A 17,875-nucleotide genomic window follows, 5' to 3' on the forward strand; every position below is an offset into this window, starting at 1 on the left:
TTTAAAATGAAGGCACCGATTTTTTTTTTAAAAAGATGTCCTTGTCGCACTTGTTGTAGTTAGTAATAAATACAGTCAGACGGTTGTCAGTGTATGATGTTTGCAGGAAGCGTCATCACTTTTCGTTTGCGAAAACTAAATATAAATAAGAAAATATTCTTATACACCTGTGTGCTTTGGATCAATGCACGGTGGGACACGCCTGCCTCCCCCCCCCCCCCCCCCCCCCCATAGACCAACGTGTGAATATTTTTCGCTGCTACTCTATCTGTCCAGGAAGGAAGGGCCGGGAGGAGAATCCTCGGCACTCGAGTGGCGGAGGTTCCGGGGAGGAGTTTGCACGCCTCGGCAGAGACCGTCTTACAAAACAAACTGCCTCTTGGATAAAAAGCTTCAGATGGGAATTGAAAATGGTATTTTTTATGGTATATTTTACTTTGCATGCGGTGATGCTTAAACGTAAAGAATAATGGAGACTGTAGGTCCACTTATATCCTAGACAGTCGACAACAATACTAGGTACATTATCATGTTCGTAAAACTGAGGAAATAGAGATATATGGATTGTAAAAGCAGAACGTTTATTTACATGTGAAAATAAAGCTTTGCTAGAAAGAGTCTAATACTAGAAATCCCGTTACTTCTGTATCGGCTAGTAGTCATTGGTCTTTCAGTTCCTTGTTTTGGGCTCCCAGGCATTTACCTTGCTGTCGGCTGCAGAGATGCTTAGATTAATCTCGTCAGGTTAGCGACAGTATCTACCCAACCTGATAAATGTAGTTTAAGGATTGAAGAGCATAATACATCAGTTTTTGCAAATGTTTATTTATAAATATACCGTCCTTCCAAAATATTTGAGCCGAACACATTATCTATTCAAGTACTGAGTGCGACTCCTGTCTAGATACTGTCTGTAATAGCGCTCAGGTTATGTTGACGCCTGGGACCTTGCTGTCCAGACCGAGTACGGCAGGTTCTTTAGGTTTAATTTAGCCTCCTGGAGAGAGATTCTAGTAAATGTTCTACACTTACCTAACCTAACATGTGAAATGTAGCTGCAGGTCAGATTGCTACTAGTATAGGAGGTCGACTTTAGTTTAAAGGGTGGATGTGAACAAATTAATCACCAGTCTGTTTCACAGAGGGCACCTAATGTATCACAACTTGAATGATTTGAATTTTTCAGAAATTACAGGACTATGAGGCAGTGCAGTGGTGTGATTGAAGGACAGGGGCAGAGAAGGAGAGAGGCAGAATAGGAATGGAGCGGAGGAGGGAGCACGAGGAGGGAGCTTTATTCCAAGATCCTGGTTTTCCTGCAGAGAACTCGTCCCTCTTTTCATGCTACTCCACTCCCATTTCGGAATTCCGGAGTCAGATCTCCTGGCTGCGCCCACAGGTGAGGATGAGCTGGGAAGAAAACAAACCGTGTGTAACTGGATTGAGAGCTCGTTCCTGGCAGCTTGTTTTCTTTGATACTTAATTTCACAATATAATGAAACTGTTTGGTGGTGAGTTATATAAATATAACATTAATACACTTATATATTTTTTTTAATATGTATATATCTAGGAACAGTGCGAGTCCCCGAGACTATTTTCTCCGATTCCTCAAGAGAGCCATGTGAAGCAGGGGATTCTGGGAGACTGCTGGTTCCTGTGTGCCTGCACCATGCTGGAAAAGAACAGACACTTGCTGGACAAGGTAGGACCCCCCATTACAGTCATAATTTATTGTTGTGGGTCCCATACAGTAATACAGGACAGTATTAATACAATTCCACAAATAAAACTGTATGGCCTGAAGAGATTGGGGGAGCAGGCTATGGAATATTTTAATTATGTTAACTCTGTTAATTCAGCTTTTCCATTTGTGATTGTTTTGTTGAAACTTTTCATAATATAGTACAACAGTGTAGCAGTATATCATAAGAGTGCATGTAAATGCTGCAGTATGACTGATGTGGTGTTGCAGGTGTTCCCGCCAGGCCAGGCAGAGTGGGGAGACCAGGGCTATAGCGGCCGGTTCTGCTTCCGGTTCTGGCAGTTTGGCTGCTGGGTGGAGGTGGAGGTGGACGATCGCTTACCCTGCATTGCACACAGGCTGTGCTTCTCTCACTGCCGGTCCAGCAGCGTGTTCTGGGTCTCACTGCTGGAAAAGGCGTATGCCAAGTAAGTGAAGAGCAGCACTTGATCTGGGTTCGAAGGAGAAACACCCTTTATCTCCCCACCTGTGTTAGGGGGATTCTTGAAACTTGTCTTTGTAACATGGAGCAGAGCACCATTCTTTTTTGATGACAGATTTGGAGATATCCTTAATGGATAACACCAGGATATTATATTTTTATAAAGGATAACATGTGTTTAGAATATTGACTGAACATACTCAAAAGAAGACACTTCAAGGAGGATGAACTGTTCCCGCTCACGCTTGTGGGATTGTTTTGCAGGCTCTGTGGCTCGTGTGAGACCCGCTGACGCTTGTGGGATTGTTTTGCAGGCTCTGTGGCTCTTGTGAGACCCGCTGACGCTTGTGGGATTGTTTTGCAGGCTGCGTGGCTCGTACGAGAGGCTATGGGCAGGGCAGGTCGCAGAGGCACTCGTTGACCTCACAGGAGGGCTGGCGGAGAGGTGGAGCCTGAAGGATTGCAGCAAGGAGAAGGAGGAGTGGGTGAATGGGAACAGCCTGGTCCCAGAGAAGCTGGCGCTGGACAGCCTGGTGGACGTGAAGGATGGATGTGTAATGAGCTGCTCCGTTCACAGCTCCCCTGGAGGTAAGTGCTGTGGAGAGGGTGAAAAGGGGAGGCAGTTGTGTTAATACCACACAGAAATAATTACTGCTGTTAAGTGAAGTGAAAATGCAGTAAACAAGCACAGATCAAGCAGGGTGCAGGCTGTTGGGCATGAAAGACAGATGTAGCTCATTGGTAAGAGCTGTGGGACTAGTAGAAGTCGTTGTAGTTGTATGGTATCTAGCAGGTAGGTAGTGCCAGAAGGGGCTGTTGCAATCAATTTTTATTTTTTTTCTGCCGTGACTTTCACTTGTCAAACTGGTCGGGATCAGAAGGAGGGATACCAGTGGCAGTTGTGTTTCAGTTCTGAATTGGGTTTGAAGGTGAAAGGACTGGTCTCTCTTTGTGTTCCAGGTGCCAGTGAGCTGGGGGAATACCATGCCTACAGTGTGATGGAGTGGGTTGATGTGAAGCTGATGGGGGGCCACAGGGCCCGGCTGCTGCGGATCCGCAATCCCTGGGGCCGGCGCTGCCAGGGGGGGCCCTTTGGGGCCAGGTCAGTCAGTGGACAGGGGAGGGGAGGGGAGGGGAAGGGAATGAGAGGAGTCTGCATTCAGTGGAACTTTGGACTAGTGAAAAATAAGTGTAAATAAACAGGGGACACAGGAACTGACTGCAAAGTTCATTTGGCATCTTGTACAACAGGGAAAAGTAGAAGGAAACATCTGGCTGTAAATCATATCTTTTTATTCAAACCCCAACAGAAGGTCAGGAATGGCATCATGTCACCCATGGCAGTGCAGTGCTAAAGCCCTGTTTGCTCTGGTTGTTTTCTGCAGTGGGCAGGGCTGGGGTCGGCTGGAGCCTGACTCTGCCGCTCATCTGCTGTCTCACACAGAGGAGGATGAATTCTGGGTAGAGGAAGAAGAGTTTTTCAAGGAGTTTGATGAGGTCACTGTGGGTTATCCAATCGATGATAACGGACACCTTCGAAGCCTTCATACAGGTAGGCACCTGAAAACTGCAGTGTCTCTATCTCATTGTCAGTCTTACTGTGAAATGTAATGTTCTTGTTTGTTTACTACATTCTTTCATAGTTTACCATTCTGTACGAAAACCACTATGACCCCAACCCCAACCAGAAAACATTGCAGTATTCTAAGTGCATTAAACAACCCAGTCCATTGATTTGTACATTTCTGGCCAAGCATTCCATTTCCCTTTTAAATTTCTACCCCAGGTTACTGAATGCATTGAGTCCTGTACAAATCCAAGGTCTTTCCACTTCTGTACCATAAGTGTTTATTGTTGTCCTCTTACCATGAATTGTTTGCAGGGAAGGTGCTAACCCACAGCCAGCAGGTGCATGGGTCCTGGGTCAAAGGTCACTCTGCCGGAGGTTGCCGTAACAACAGCAGTTATGTCAGCAACCCCAAGTTCTGGCTGCGTGTGTGTGAGGCTGGGGAGGTGCTGGTCTCTGTGCTCCAGCAGTGTGTCTCGGGCTCCAGTGAGAATTGCAAGGTCGAGGGGAGGCAGCCAGGGGGCAGTACTGAGCAGCACCAGCACTGTCAAGCAATAGGGCTGCATATATGGAAGGTAGGCTCCTCACCTGCACTCATTACCAGTACAAAGCTGAAAGCAGCAGATGTAATGTCAGTGGTATTGATTGGTGTCCCAGGTGGAGAAAAGGTGTCTGAACCTGCAGAAGACCCTGAGTAAGACCCCTTGTGTGTTCACACACTGCCACGCCTACGACCGCGAGGTCACCCTGCACTGCCATCTCTCCCCCGGATATTACCTTGTCATCCCCAGCACCTTCCTGCAGGATGTGGAGGCCAGATTCCTGCTGCGTGTCTTCTCAGCTGGGAAAGTCTCGCTCAGGTAGGGCTGCAGCACCTCAGATAGCATCTCTCTGTAATCCTTTGGGTGTCCTTCTACATGCTGTCCTGTTACAGTTAATCTGCAGTCTATTTCAAATATATGTCAGAAACAATTTGAGAGACAGACTTTATATTAGCAGGGGTTGACTGCCAATCTCATATGGCTGCCATATTGAGTTTGTGTGAATTATACATTTAGGGGCAGTAGTTTCTCTCCCACAGTGTAGTGAAGCCTCCGCCCTCTCCAGTGACCCCGATGGGCAGCCTCAGTGACGGAGAGTGGGAGACCAGCAGCTTGGAGGGGAAGTGGCTCAGAGGCGAGAGCACAGGGGGCAGCAGGAACTTCCCCACCCACCTGTTGAACCCACGCCTGCCCCTCACCATCGCTTCGGAGCCAGGGCACCCCAACGCCAGGATCACCCTGCGCCAGCACTGCCCGCCTGGGGAATGCCAGGCCATTGGCTTCCATATCTACCAGGTAAGAGCAGCACCCAACGCTCCGTTGTACTCAGGGTTTATTCTAAACGTGTTTCGCTGAAAATGTCCAGTTTTTTTAGGATCTTTTATATTTATTCAAAAAGTTTAATTCTTTCATTTGTGGTTTAAACTGTATATGGGAATGTTGTGTTCCAGGTCCTAGGAGGCACTGAAGACCAGGATCAGGAATCTTTGCAGGATCAGGAGCCTCAGGCCAGCTGTGTCCCTCATTGCTACACACAGGAAGTGAGCATGTGGTGCTCCCTGTCTCCAGGAAGATACATCATTGTTCCCTCCACATACCAGCCTGACTGCGAAGGATGCTTCACAGTCACCATATCAACCAAAATAGACAGGTACCAAAATAAGGTGGTCTCTGTTCAGATTTGTAAAATTGTTAAAGCAGTAACAATCCCATTGAATATCCATCAAGAACGGGGTTGGGTATGTTAGTTCATGGCTGGTACAGGCAGTTTTGCTTGTATGACTTTCTTTAACATAAGCCCTGTAAAGCAGTGCCTTCCTGGTATTGTTGTGCTGACTCCCATTGGTCCTGATAGATCCAGTTCTGTGGAAGAGTGGCTGACATACACACAGGAGTGCAGTCGTTACACCTGGATGTCACTAGGGTTCACTGATGCTTCAGTTATGAATGCAGATTTAGTTTGTGGAAGCAGATCATTAGAATTTTTGTAATGGAACAAATACCTGTAAACCTTTTCATTAAGTAATTCTTTCTTTTACTGACATTATTTTAGAATGTTGTGCAAAAGGTGTGGTGCTGAACTGGCCAATACAAATAGCAATGTTACGGATTTCAATAAACTTTCAATCGTCAAATAAAAAGATGGATATTCTATAATATAATGAATTTGCATTTACTCATCCTGAGGAATAAATATATATTTTTTGCTGTTTTAGAAAACCAGTGAGAAGCAGAGAGAATCTGGGACGAATCTTACAAGAGGTAGGTTCTTCCATCAGCCTGCATAGTCTATGAGAACGGGAGTGTAACGATCATCGCTTATCATTCAGGGGTCAGTCTGCATCATACAAGCAGTCAATGTGGGGCATATTTTTTAAATATTGAACTATTGTTTTGAAAGGAGAACATCCCTTGGTAATGTTCCGACGATAGAAAGTTAGAATGCATGAGCTGCAATTTGTTTTCTGCTCTGATTCCGACATGCAGCTGGATGGAGATACCAAGCTCTTCTATCCTTGACATCCCTGTGCCTCCTCAACCCAAACCAGCTGAGCTAAATACAAGTTCCAGGGAGAGCACTGAACGGGCATTTAGGAGGGGGGTTTGTAGGGTTAGGAGAGATTTAAGTTTTATTAATATTCAGAATGACAGCACTTAAGAGTGATGTTTTGGAGTGCTGTTGTCATTTAAATGATTACTGTTGATAAAATGAGTAGATCTTAGGCAGGGTTAATCAGAGCTGCCGGTGCTGTAGCTTGCATGCAGCCTGGTCCTTAGGGCTGACATGTCTCTCAGCTAGCATGCACCCTGCACCGCATACAGCCTGGTCCTTAGGGCTGACATGCACTCTGCACCTCATGCAGCCTGGTCCTTAGGGCTGACATGTCTCTCAGCTAGCATGCACCCTGCACCGCATGCAGCCTGGTCCTTAGGGTTGTCTCTCATTTTCTGCTTTCCACATTCATTATTGTGCATTTAAAAAAAACTGACATTTTACATACAGTAGATTGCATAGACTATCATAAACAAATGTTTGATGTTTACAGAATGATTTCTATGTACTGTAGTTGGCCGTTTCCATGCAGTCCCATTCAAAGTGTTTGAGCAAGGCTTCACAGCTGAGAGAGTGTTTGCTTTAAAGCTGTACTGTGCCCCCTGTCTCTCACCCCTCTGGGCAGGTTTCCTACATCTCGGTGATGCGGAGCTAGGGATGAGAAGCCGTGGTGACGTCAGCTCAGCATTAGGCCGCCAATGAAAGGGTCAGAGCAGGTCACAGCAGAAGAGCGACCGGGAGCCTTTATTTTCCACTGGTGCTGCCTGAAATTTTCACATCACAGCCCTTCCATTCCCCTGGCACTAATCTGAGGCGACGTGACTCGGCGGTGTAAACAAACAGCATTGATTTGAAGAGGCTGAAACGAAAACAATCCCTTCCTCCCCTAACTCTGGAGAGAGTTCCTAGGGTGCTTTGAAGTTTTCCTAGGACGTACAGAGGAGAACCAAAGAGCCCAACCCAAAACTTCAAACAGATAAAGCTGTTGTGTTTTGGCCCTGCACACATTGATGGGGAAAGTGACATGGTTCAGTGGGAAATTCCCATGTGTAACTGGATGATCATGCTGAAATTTACGTGCGACTGTAGCAGAACTGTTTGGTCAAGACTGTCCATTCTCATTCTCTCTCTCTCTCAGCTGTTTTAATATGTCCGTTTGATTAGCCCCAGTATATGCTGTAGGTAACAAGCTCAGGTGTGTCTCATTAAACTGTTATGCAATGGAAGTCTTATTTGCATTCCTACAATTCAGTTGCACACAGTTTACAAGTTAAAACAAGGCAAGCTAAAATAAGCTTGTCTGATGTATTTTAGATTGTTTTATTTGTGCCTTTTTCTAGTTCACATTATTTAAGAAAATATATTTATAAAAACCTCTGGGTGAAATGATAGAAATGCAGAGCAAGCTGTGGCTGGTTTTCTGTGTGGACTTTGTGTGGGAGGTTTCTTTTAAATCCCTCCAGAGGCATTTTAACTGAAAATCCATGCTGCTTTTCCTCTGGACATTGAATTGGTAGCTTAGCCTACTGTACTGATACTGAACCAGCTAGAAACGCCTGCTTGTGTGTGACGGTGCTGAGGGAGGAGGTGAGGTGTGTGTTGTGTCACTGGGTGCTGAGGTAGGAGGTGAGGTGGGTGTCACTGGGTGCTGAGGTAGGAGGTGAGGTGAGATGTGCGTGTGTAACACTGGGTACTGAGGGAGGAGGTGAGGTGTGTGACACTGGGTACTGAGGGAGGAGGTGAGGTGTGTGACACTGGGTACTGAGGGAGGAGGTGAGGTGTGTGTGACACTGGGTACTGAGGGAGGAGGTGAGGTGTGTGTGTCACTGGCTTGTGAGGGAGGAGGTGAGGTGTGTGTGTGTCACTGGGTTGTGAGGGAGGAGGTGAGGTGTGTGTGTGTCACTGGCTTGTGAGGGAGGAGGTGAGGTGTGTGTGTCACTGGCTTGTGAGGGAGGAGGTGAGGTGTGTGACACTGGGTGCTGAGGGAGGAGGTGAGGTGTGTGTGTCACTGGCTTGTGAGGGAGGAGGTGAGGTGTGTGTGACACTGGGTGCTGAAGGAGGAGGTGAGGTGTGTGTGACAGTGGCTTGTGAGGGAGGAGGTGAGGTGTGTGTGACACTGGCTTGTGAGGGAGGAGGAGAGGTGTGTGTGACACTGGCTTGTGAGGGAGGAGGTGAGGTGTGTGTGACACTGGCTTGTGAGGGAGGAGGTGAGGTGTGTGTGTCACTGGCTTGTGAGGGAGGAGATGAGGTGTGTATGACACTGGGTACTGAGGGAGGAGGTGAAGTGTGTATGACACTGGGTGCTGAAGGAGGAGGTATACTGCCATAGTATTCTTACCCACACTGCTTTGCACACAGTGCATGTATGATGCATTTGAATACTGGAAAATACCAGTTCAATGTGTGTACCGGTATTAACGGCTTCCCACTCTGTTGTTACCTCTGCCAGTACTAGTGCCTACCTTGTTGTGTAGTTCAGTGAGCACAGTGCCTCTTTTAAACTGCACAGGTAGAGAAGCACAGACTACTTTCAGAAACGCTTAGAAAAGTATTAGCAGAGGAAGTGAACAGATTAGTCAGGGCCCTTTTTGTTTTCTTTTTTGCCCAAGAAATTCTTTGAATATTGATCTTGTTATCAGTGAAGAGGCAGACAGAGTATTGAAAGTAGAAATAGAACTAAGTATACTAAGAGTACAACCAACAGAATAAAACTACACCAGTGTGATCCATTAGAAATCAATGCAAATCAGTCTGTGAGACTCTTTGTTTACCGGTCATAAGACACAAGTAATAAAATTATATTGTAAAACAAAATGTATTGAAAATAAATGTGTGAATATTCCATGAATACAGGAGGGGCTTCAGTACCTGAAACTCCTGGCTGGAGTAGACAGGGGCAGCGACAGGGGCCCTGAATCCTGATATTGGATGTCCCGTCTGAGTCACTGAGCTCCATGAGGGGGGTAAACATGCTCCATCTGCAACAGGTGAACATGAAGGAGTCAGTGGAAGGGCACACTTAGATTTTGGTGTAAAGATAAAGATAGTTGCCCATTTTCTCATGCTTCTAACAATCATTTATTTGTTTATGTGTAAGGTCTGAATATGAGGATCCAGTTGAAATGCAGAAGGCAGTTCCAGCAGTGAGTGGAGCCTGCACATACCACACTGTTGTAACGACATTAGCTGTTCCACAATATAAAGGGAGCCACCTTATAACAAGGGAGCGCTGTAAGATCTATATAGATAAATAGGTATTGCACACAGACACCAATCACCCGTCCCTTACTTCTGACGCACCGTCCCGATGAGTTGGTGGTCCAGAGTGAACGCTTGCATTTCCGTCAGGCAGCAGCCCAGAAAGAACGCATCAGCTCTCAGGAGCCTCTCGAACAGGAAGACCTGCGCCATTCTGTTGTATCCTCAGAGAGAGCTGGAGCGAGCGGGACCACAGGAGAGCAGACACAGGCATGACGTGTCTGAAAGGGAGAGAGAGAGAGCAGACACAGGCATGACGTGTCAGAGACAGCAGACACAGGCATGACGTGTCTGAGAGAGACATAAGAACATAAGAAAGTTTACAAATGAGAGGAGGCCATTCGGCCCATCTTGCTCGTTTGGTTGTTAGTAGCTTATTGATCCCAGAATCTCATCAAGCAACTTCTTGAAGGACCCCAGGGTGTCAGCTTCAACAACATTACTGGGGAGTTGATTCCAGACCCTCACAATTCTCTGTGTAAAAAAGTGCCTCCTATTTTCTGTTCTGAATGCCCCTTTGTCTAATCTCCATTTGTGACCCCTGGTCCTTGTTTCTTTTTTCAGGCTGAAAAAGTCCCTTGGGTCGACACTGTCAATACCTTTTAGAATTTTGAATGCTTGAATTAGGTCGCCACGTAGTCTTCTTTGTTCAAGACTGAACAGATTCAATTCTTTCAGCCTGTCTGCATATGACATGCCCTTTAAGCCCGGAATAATTCTGGTCGCTCTTCTTTGCACTCTTTCTAGAGCAGCAATATCTTTTTTATAGCGAGGTGACCAGAACTGCACACAATATTCAAGCAGCAGACACAGGCATGACATCTGAAAGAGACAGCAGACAGGCATGATGTGTGTGAGAGGAAGAGCAGACACAGGCATGACGTGTCAGAGGAAGAGAGCAGATACAGGCATGATGTATCTGAAAGAGGGAGAGCCAATGAAAAGTCACCACAAATATAGGAACCTTTGCAAGTCTGTGTCTGTGTGTGTGTGTGTCCCTGTGCGTGGGTTCAGCGTTGCAGTTAGGCTAGGATCTGGTCAGATAGTTTTACAGGTGTGCTAATGCAGTGCTGTGGTAAAGGACAGCCTCTGTTGTGTGTTTATGAGGGTGGAGTGCAGTGCTGAGCTCAGATTCCAAGACCTCAAGACCCCACTGGGTGAAACGTGCCTTGTCTTCATAAACTAGGTTATAATGGTGAGCACCCCTGGTTCATACATAGTAGTTGGTAAGACCTGTTCAGTGAAAGATATACAATTGCGACTATCAAAGTCTAACTTAATATATTAATAATATTGAAAACGGACATTGCATTTTGCTTGTGATGTTGGTTTAGCAAGTGCCAGCTCTGGAATGATGAGGCCCATGTGCACAAATAAAAGAGCATTCTTTGTATCATCGTCCAGCCTGTTCTACAGTGTATTACATTGGAATGTTACACCCTGTCTGCAATGAACGATGCTATGCAGTTATTCAGTAATTTAGTGGTTACACTGAACATTTGTTTTACTCTCTCAAAGATGCTGTGTCTCCCTGCAGTTTCATCACTGCATCATTCCTGAGAACAGAGCAGCATTGCGTTAACATCACCACAACTACTATGCACTTTAAAATCAATATAGATCAATTGCATTGTAAGAAACAGTTTACCTTTAAATCCTTCCAACCAGCTGCAAGTGAAATGTGACCTGTAAAGTAGATCACAGAGGATGAAGCTTGCCTTCTGTTCTCAAGTCGCTGCTCTCCGTCTTCGATTCCTCTTTGTTCACTAACTTTCCTTTTCATCCCCCCTTCCCCAAACATCCCTCGTTTCCATGCCAGCCAGCTGGATCTGTCCATTGTAACGGGATAAAGGCTGCACTCAATCCTGAAGTCAGGATCCTTCTCCCAGGGGGTGAGGGTGTGGACCAATTAGGTCGAGCACTTGCAGTGCATCAGCAGGCACTGTGGGAGCCAAGTGGGACTATAAATACAGAAACGAGCTTCATGCCAAATCCAGGGTAGTAGAACTCAGTTCTGTCCTTGCTTCAAACCAGCATCACAAGCAAAGAACCATTTCCATATGTGTGTATGACTGATCTTGAGAAATAGGCAGGCTGCCCATTACTTACAACAATGTTTCACCCAAAAAACTGAGCCCAAGGAGGTTAAATGACTTGCTCAAGGTCACACAGGTCAGCGAGTGAGGATTTGAACCCGGGGACCTCCTGGTTACAAGCCCTTTTCTTCAACCAGTGGCCCACACAGCCTTCTAAGGAATAAGCCTTAATTGTGGACATGTAACTCAGCTGTGTGTTCATTCTTTTTGCATGTGAGAAATGTCTGGGTCAGATAGATGTTGGAGGGGGATAAGGTATTAGAGAGGAGTAGAGATAACCAGAAACCTTTAAGTATCTTTTCATTTGATAGTGGAGAGATAACAGAAACCTCAAAGTATCTTTTCATTTGATAGAGGAGAGATAGCCAGAAACATCAAAGTATCTTTTCATTTGTTAGAGAAGACTTACCCAGAAACTTTGAAGTATCTTTTAATTTCATACGCCACAGAATGGTAGTTTAAGGGTTCAACTGCCCATTGCTATAATCCAAATCTATATTAGAATTGGAACTGGACAGATACAAAAAGGCTCACACTTAAAAAATCAACACGTTTTACAAATGAAACTGCAAATTGCTACCAAACCCCCTCAAAAAACACTTTCCCACTCCTTGTATTTTCTTTTTCCTCTTGACGCCTTAGTAACAGTGTTAAATCTCGCTGGACAAATACAGTGAGAGCGAGAGTGAGAGAAGCGACTGGGGAAGAAGCAGCAGTCTATGTTTAACTAGCTAAAAAGAACTAAGTTAGTTGATCAATAAACACTGGCTGTCAGCAGTGTATCACAGACCACACAAGGGGGGCAATGTTTGGATAGGCACTGTGACAGTCCTAGTAAAACAGCTGCATATACTTCATTAACACACCATAAGCTTTCTTGAGGAGAAGACAGACAGACAAAGCACTTTGAACATTTAATATGAAACTAATGGGCTGAACCAGAAGTGCCCCTACTGGCTGTCAGACTCAATGGCTTGTGTCTCACCAGGTTTTATCTCCTTTTCTGTGAGAACCAGGTCGATCTCGTTGGCACTGTATGTCCGTGAGCTGAGAGGGGGGAGAAGGAGAGAAGAAGAGTGGTTATAGAGAGATAGCAAAACTGAGGGGAACATAAACTTACACGAGCACAGAGACTCACCGAAAGACCATGGAGCAGTTCTGCCAGTCGATGATGGAGCAGGCACTACGGTAGATAGCAGGTGGCAGCCAGTAGATGCAGCCGGAGAAGTGTACCAGGGCATTGGCTTAGAGTGTAATCTCAGAGTTACCATCCACACTGCAAGGAAGGGAAAGAGCAGACAATGATTCAATAATAGTAAACGTGTCTTAAGATAGACCACTATGTTAATTAAAGGTTAAGGAATCTGCCGCCTACCACCCTCCCTTCCTGTCTCTCGCACCCTGCAGCTCTGCAGCTGTAGTTGCCGCTGGCTCTGTGTTGGGCTCTCACTTGTTCTGGTTTCAGTGTCAGATCCCTGCTCTTGATTTGGAGGCGGGGGTCCGTCCCCAGGCACCCCCACTGTGGTGAGTGTGGGCGGGGCGAGGGGTTGGGGGTGCATATTAGGTCCATCTAATATGTATGTCGATGTGCATGTTTTTGTGTGTGTGCGTCAGCGTGTGTGTGTCTCAGCATGATGACGCACCACCACTATGACCAGCACCATGATGAACATCAGATACCTGCAAAACGGGCAACAACAGCAATGTGTGAGTGAACACAAAGCATTGGAAATCACACCAGCATCGTGTGAGTGAACACAAAGCACAGTCACAGGAATACATTTTTTTCTCTTTTGTATGCATTTCTGCCTGTATGTTACTGCCTGTCATTGTCTTGTTGTTTTCTGGTATTAGGGCACCTACTTGACGATGAGGGGGGTGGCCATTGAGGTCTCGGGCAGCCTCTGTGAGACCAGAAGCAAGAACACAGACTGAGCGAGCAGCACTGAGATCGACAGGGTCATCTCACCACCTGCAGGGACACACACACAGGATAATGAGATCACTACCTAGAGCACACACACACAGAGACTGGGTGAGGCGCACTGAAGGTGGCACTTCCAGAAGACACAGTATTCAGCTCCCCTATCCATTTAACTAGGCTGGAAGTTGCATTTCATTTGCTTGTTAGAGCAGGCAGTGAGGAGATTCTGATCGGTTGAGATAGATGCAGATGCACCCAGGTACCCAGAGATGAGTATGTGTGTGTGAGAGAGAGAGAGACTCGCTGTCGGGAGTGTAGTACACCAGCAATGAGTGCTGAGTGTGTTTGTGTGACTCGCTGTCTGGAGAGTAGTACACCAGCGATGAGTGCTGAGTGTGTGTGTGTGTGTGACTCGCTGTCTGGAGTGTAGTACACCAGCGATGAGTGCTGAGTGTGTGTGTGTGTGTGTGTGTGTGTGTGTGTGTGTGTGTGACTTGCTGTCGGGAGTGTAGTGCACCAGCGATGAGTGCTGAGTGTGTGTGATTGTGAGAGACTCACTGTTGGGTATACCAGCGATGAGTGGCGAGTGTGTGAGTGTTTGTGTGTGTGTGTGACTCGCTGTCAGGAGCGTAGTACACCAGCAATGAGTGCTGAGTGTGTGTGTGTGTGACTCGCTGTTGGGAGTGTAGTACACCAGCAATGAGTGCTGAGTGTGTTTGTGTGACTCGCTGTCTGGAGAGTAGTACACCAGCGAGGAGTGCTGAGTTTGTGTGTGACTCGCTATCTGGAGAATAGTACACCAGCGATGAGTGCTGAGCATGTGTGATTGTGAGAGACTCACTGTCGGGAATGTAGTACACCAGTGAGGAGTGCTGAGTGTGTGTGATTGTGAGAGACTCACTGTCGGGAATGTAGTACACCAGTGAGGAGTGCTGAGTGTGTGTATGTGTGTGTGTGTGAGACTCACTATCAGCCAGGAGGTAGTACACCAGCAATGCCATGAAGGAGATGAGGATGCTGGGTATGATGATGTTGATGATGTAGAACAGAGGCTTGCGCTTGATGATAAGGTAGAAGGTGATGTCCTGGTGCTTGCTGCTGTCCAGAGGGACATCCTTGTGAATGTTCTTCCCAGCTGGTTTGTGTATAATCTCCCACTCGCCATTCTGTTCATGAGGGAGACAAAACATTTCATTAAGCTTGCATTCCTAATGGAAATGTACTTTATTAGTTCTTATTTATTGAACAAAAACAAAACTTTTCAACCTGTTCAAATAAATACAGAAGATGCTTCCAGCATTTTGGAAAATATTATAACCTCTTGAATATTAATCTTCAGCCCTCATAGAATTCACATTTTCAAAAGGCTAGGCTGCAGGGTCTACAGGAAGCACAGGACCTGTCTGCTGTGTTCAGCTTATTCCTATAATATTGTCTTGCTGTATTTATTCAATCGCGTCTGTTTGGTAGGGCTGGCAAGTTTATCCTGGAGCACAAAGCTACAGCGTCTACGATTGTCTCTACGGAGTTTCTCTACAGTGTGTCTCTACAGAGCCACACTAGTTGGTATCTAGAAGAAGACACACTGGTACCTGCGAAGCCGGCAGGATCAATGATAATATACTCCACAGGGAAGTTCTCTGCAGTGTCTGGGTCCGTCTCCACCTTCAAGTGCATTCTTATCTCCTTGGCAGTGTAGTTCAGAGAGCTGCATGAGAGAGAAGAGGAAAAAAGGATGCATGTGAGAGGAGAGAGAACAGGGAGGTCATGTGAAAAACTTTTACTGCAGGAAAAATTCAAAACGTAGTGCAGCTGGTTTCAAAATCTCAGACTGCAATTGCAATGCTGCTTTCAGGGCAGTTAAACAGGATATAGCACCTTATGAATATCTTCTAGAGGCTGCTTCCATGAAACCGCAATGAAAACCACTGACAATCAGGATGCACAGAATATGAGTTCTGATCCCCGACCCCCAGCTTTCAAACCCTAGCACCTCTGCCCTTACTACTTGAATTTGAGGGTGCAATTCTGCCAGTCGAAAGGGAAGAAGTTGACGTTGATGGCAAAGGAGCTCCGGAAGATAGCAGGAGGGAGGCAGTGCATTTAGCCAGAGGGGTCCACCAGCACATTAAAGTAATAGGCAACCTAGAACTGGGCATCGTTACTGCAGGGAGGAAGAAACAGACTTGAGCAATCTGAGAGACCCAGGGAGGACCAGACTTGAGCAATCTGAGAGACCCCCAAAAGAGGCCTTAGAGGAATGCTATAGGGCCTGTATGTCATTCACTTTAGAAGTGTAGGATCAAATACAAACAAACTTATAGCATGATCTTTACCAGTACATACCAACAGACACACATTGGTACTGTATGCTTGGAATAATAAAAAACTACTGGAGGGGATCTCTGCGAGACTCTTACTTGTTCTCCAAGACGATCTCTGGGAGCCACACCTGTCTGGGAGACAGCCTCAGAATGGAAATGTCATCAAACTCACGCGCATTCCAGGACAGCCTGTGGTCATACTAGCCCTTCACAAAGGTATGAAAAGCAGAGCTTTAGGGTGGCATCCAAGCTGGGGTAAAATTTACTGACATAGCATCTTATTGATTGAGTAGTACATTGCACACAGAAGACGTCAGCACATCACACACATAAGGCAACAAAAGGTGAATATTTTAAAAGGAGGTGTAGGCTTTTATAGGCACTGTACATATATACACTACCAGTCAAAAGTTTTAGAACACCCCCATTTTTCCAGTTTTTATTGAAACTTAAGCAGTTTAATGTCTCAGTGTACTCTGAAATAAACACTTGGAGATAAAAAAAGAAATAATGGAATCGTTTTGTTTAACAAAATTTAATCTAAATTTTTGACTCATCAAAGTAGCCACCTTTTGTAGATATAACAGTCCAGTGAATAACCTGAAATGGTACAAAGGTAAGCAGTAAACTGCCAGAGGTAAAAAAAAAAAAAAAAAAAAAAAAAAAAAAAAGTTTAGGTTACCAAAAACTGAAAAATAATGTACATTTCAGAGTTATACAAAAAGGCCTTTTTCAGGGAACAAGTAATGGGTTAACAACTTACAGCTGTTCTGCAGCAGTGGAAGTAAATTAAGCCTTGAAAGTTGATGCTAACAATTCCTACAGGTGTCCCAACTTCTGTTGATTACTTACAAACCCTCTGTCTGTATAAAAGCAGTGTTGGAACAGACTGTGTTACTACACCCTCAACAGCTTGCGTGATAGGCAGCTCACAGGACAACAGCTCCAAGTACAGCTTAACACTGGTCGAAGTAATCAAGTCTCAGTCAACTGTGAAGAGAAGACTTCGAGCTGCAGGTTTGACAGGTCGAGTGGCAGTAAGAAATCCATGCTAAGATGGCAAAATAAGAAAAAGAGGCTTGCCTGGGCCATGAAGCACTGCCAGTGGACTACTGAAGACTGGAAGGTCTTATGGACCAATGAATCAAAATTTAAAATCTTCGGTTCATCACGCAGGGTTTTTATATGCCATCGAGTAGGCGAAAGGATGGTTCCTCAGTGTGCGACACCAACTGTCAAACATGGAGGAGGAAGCGTGATGGTCAGGGACTCTTTTGCTGGATCCAGAGTCGGCAACTTGCACAGTCAGTGGCACCCTGAACCAAAATGGCTACCACAGCATTTTGTAGCACCATGCAATACCCTCTGCTATACGCCTAGTTGGTCAGGGGTTCATCCTACAGCAAAATAATTACCCAAAACATACCTCCAGGCTATGTCAGAACTACCTTCGAAGAAGAGAACAAGACGGTAGGCTTCAAATCATGGAATGGCCAGCACAGTCTCCAGACTTAAACCCCATCGAACTGGTTTGGGATGAACTGGACAGAAGGGTGATAGCAAAGCAACCTACAAGTGTAACACATTTATGGGAACTTCTGCAACAGTGTTGGGAAGAACTTTCCGAACAACATTTGATTTCCATTGTAGAAAAAATGCCCCGAGTGTGTTCGGCTGTTATATCTACAAAAGGTGGCTACTTTGATGAGTCAAAAATTTAGATTAAATTTTGTTAAACAAAACGATTCCATTATTTCTTTTTTTATCTCCAAGTGTTTATTTCAGAGTACACTGAGACATTAAACTGCGTAAATTTCAATAAAAACTGGAAAAATGGAGGTGTTCTAAAACTTTTGACCGGTAGTGTACACACACACACACACACACATATATATATATATATATATATATATAATATATATATA

General features: G+C 45.4%; 2 protein-coding genes across 2 annotated transcripts; one reads left to right on the forward strand and one right to left on the reverse strand.

Moving 5' to 3' along the window:
• Nucleotides 1-267: 267 nt before the first annotated feature.
• Nucleotides 268-8,083, forward strand: LOC121323581 (calpain-10-like). The gene is made up of 13 exons (XM_041264719.1): nucleotides 268-413; nucleotides 1,187-1,399; nucleotides 1,574-1,705; nucleotides 1,976-2,172; nucleotides 2,551-2,774; nucleotides 3,147-3,288; nucleotides 3,572-3,738; nucleotides 4,069-4,328; nucleotides 4,411-4,613; nucleotides 4,835-5,090; nucleotides 5,246-5,445; nucleotides 6,011-6,056; nucleotides 6,974-8,083. The coding sequence occupies exons 2-13, from the start codon at nucleotides 1,262-1,264 to the stop codon at nucleotides 7,001-7,003; spliced, it is 1,995 nt and encodes a 664-aa protein (XP_041120653.1). The 5' UTR covers nucleotides 268-413; nucleotides 1,187-1,261; the 3' UTR covers nucleotides 7,004-8,083.
• Nucleotides 8,084-13,231: 5,148 nt separating this feature from the next.
• On the reverse strand, nucleotides 13,232-15,729 carry LOC121323436 (acetylcholine receptor subunit delta-like). The gene is made up of 5 exons (XM_041264533.1): nucleotides 15,632-15,729; nucleotides 15,187-15,334; nucleotides 14,594-14,792; nucleotides 13,566-13,674; nucleotides 13,232-13,382 (listed from the first exon to the last, which is right to left on the reverse strand). Exons 1-5 carry the CDS (start codon nucleotides 15,727-15,729, stop codon nucleotides 13,313-13,315), a joined length of 624 nt encoding a protein of 207 aa, XP_041120467.1. The 3' UTR covers nucleotides 13,232-13,312.
• Nucleotides 15,730-17,875: the final 2,146 nt, after the last annotated feature.

This window comes from Polyodon spathula, chromosome 11 (assembly GCF_017654505.1).
Source record: "Polyodon spathula isolate WHYD16114869_AA chromosome 11, ASM1765450v1, whole genome shotgun sequence".
NCBI lineage: Eukaryota > Metazoa > Chordata > Actinopteri > Acipenseriformes > Polyodontidae > Polyodon > Polyodon spathula.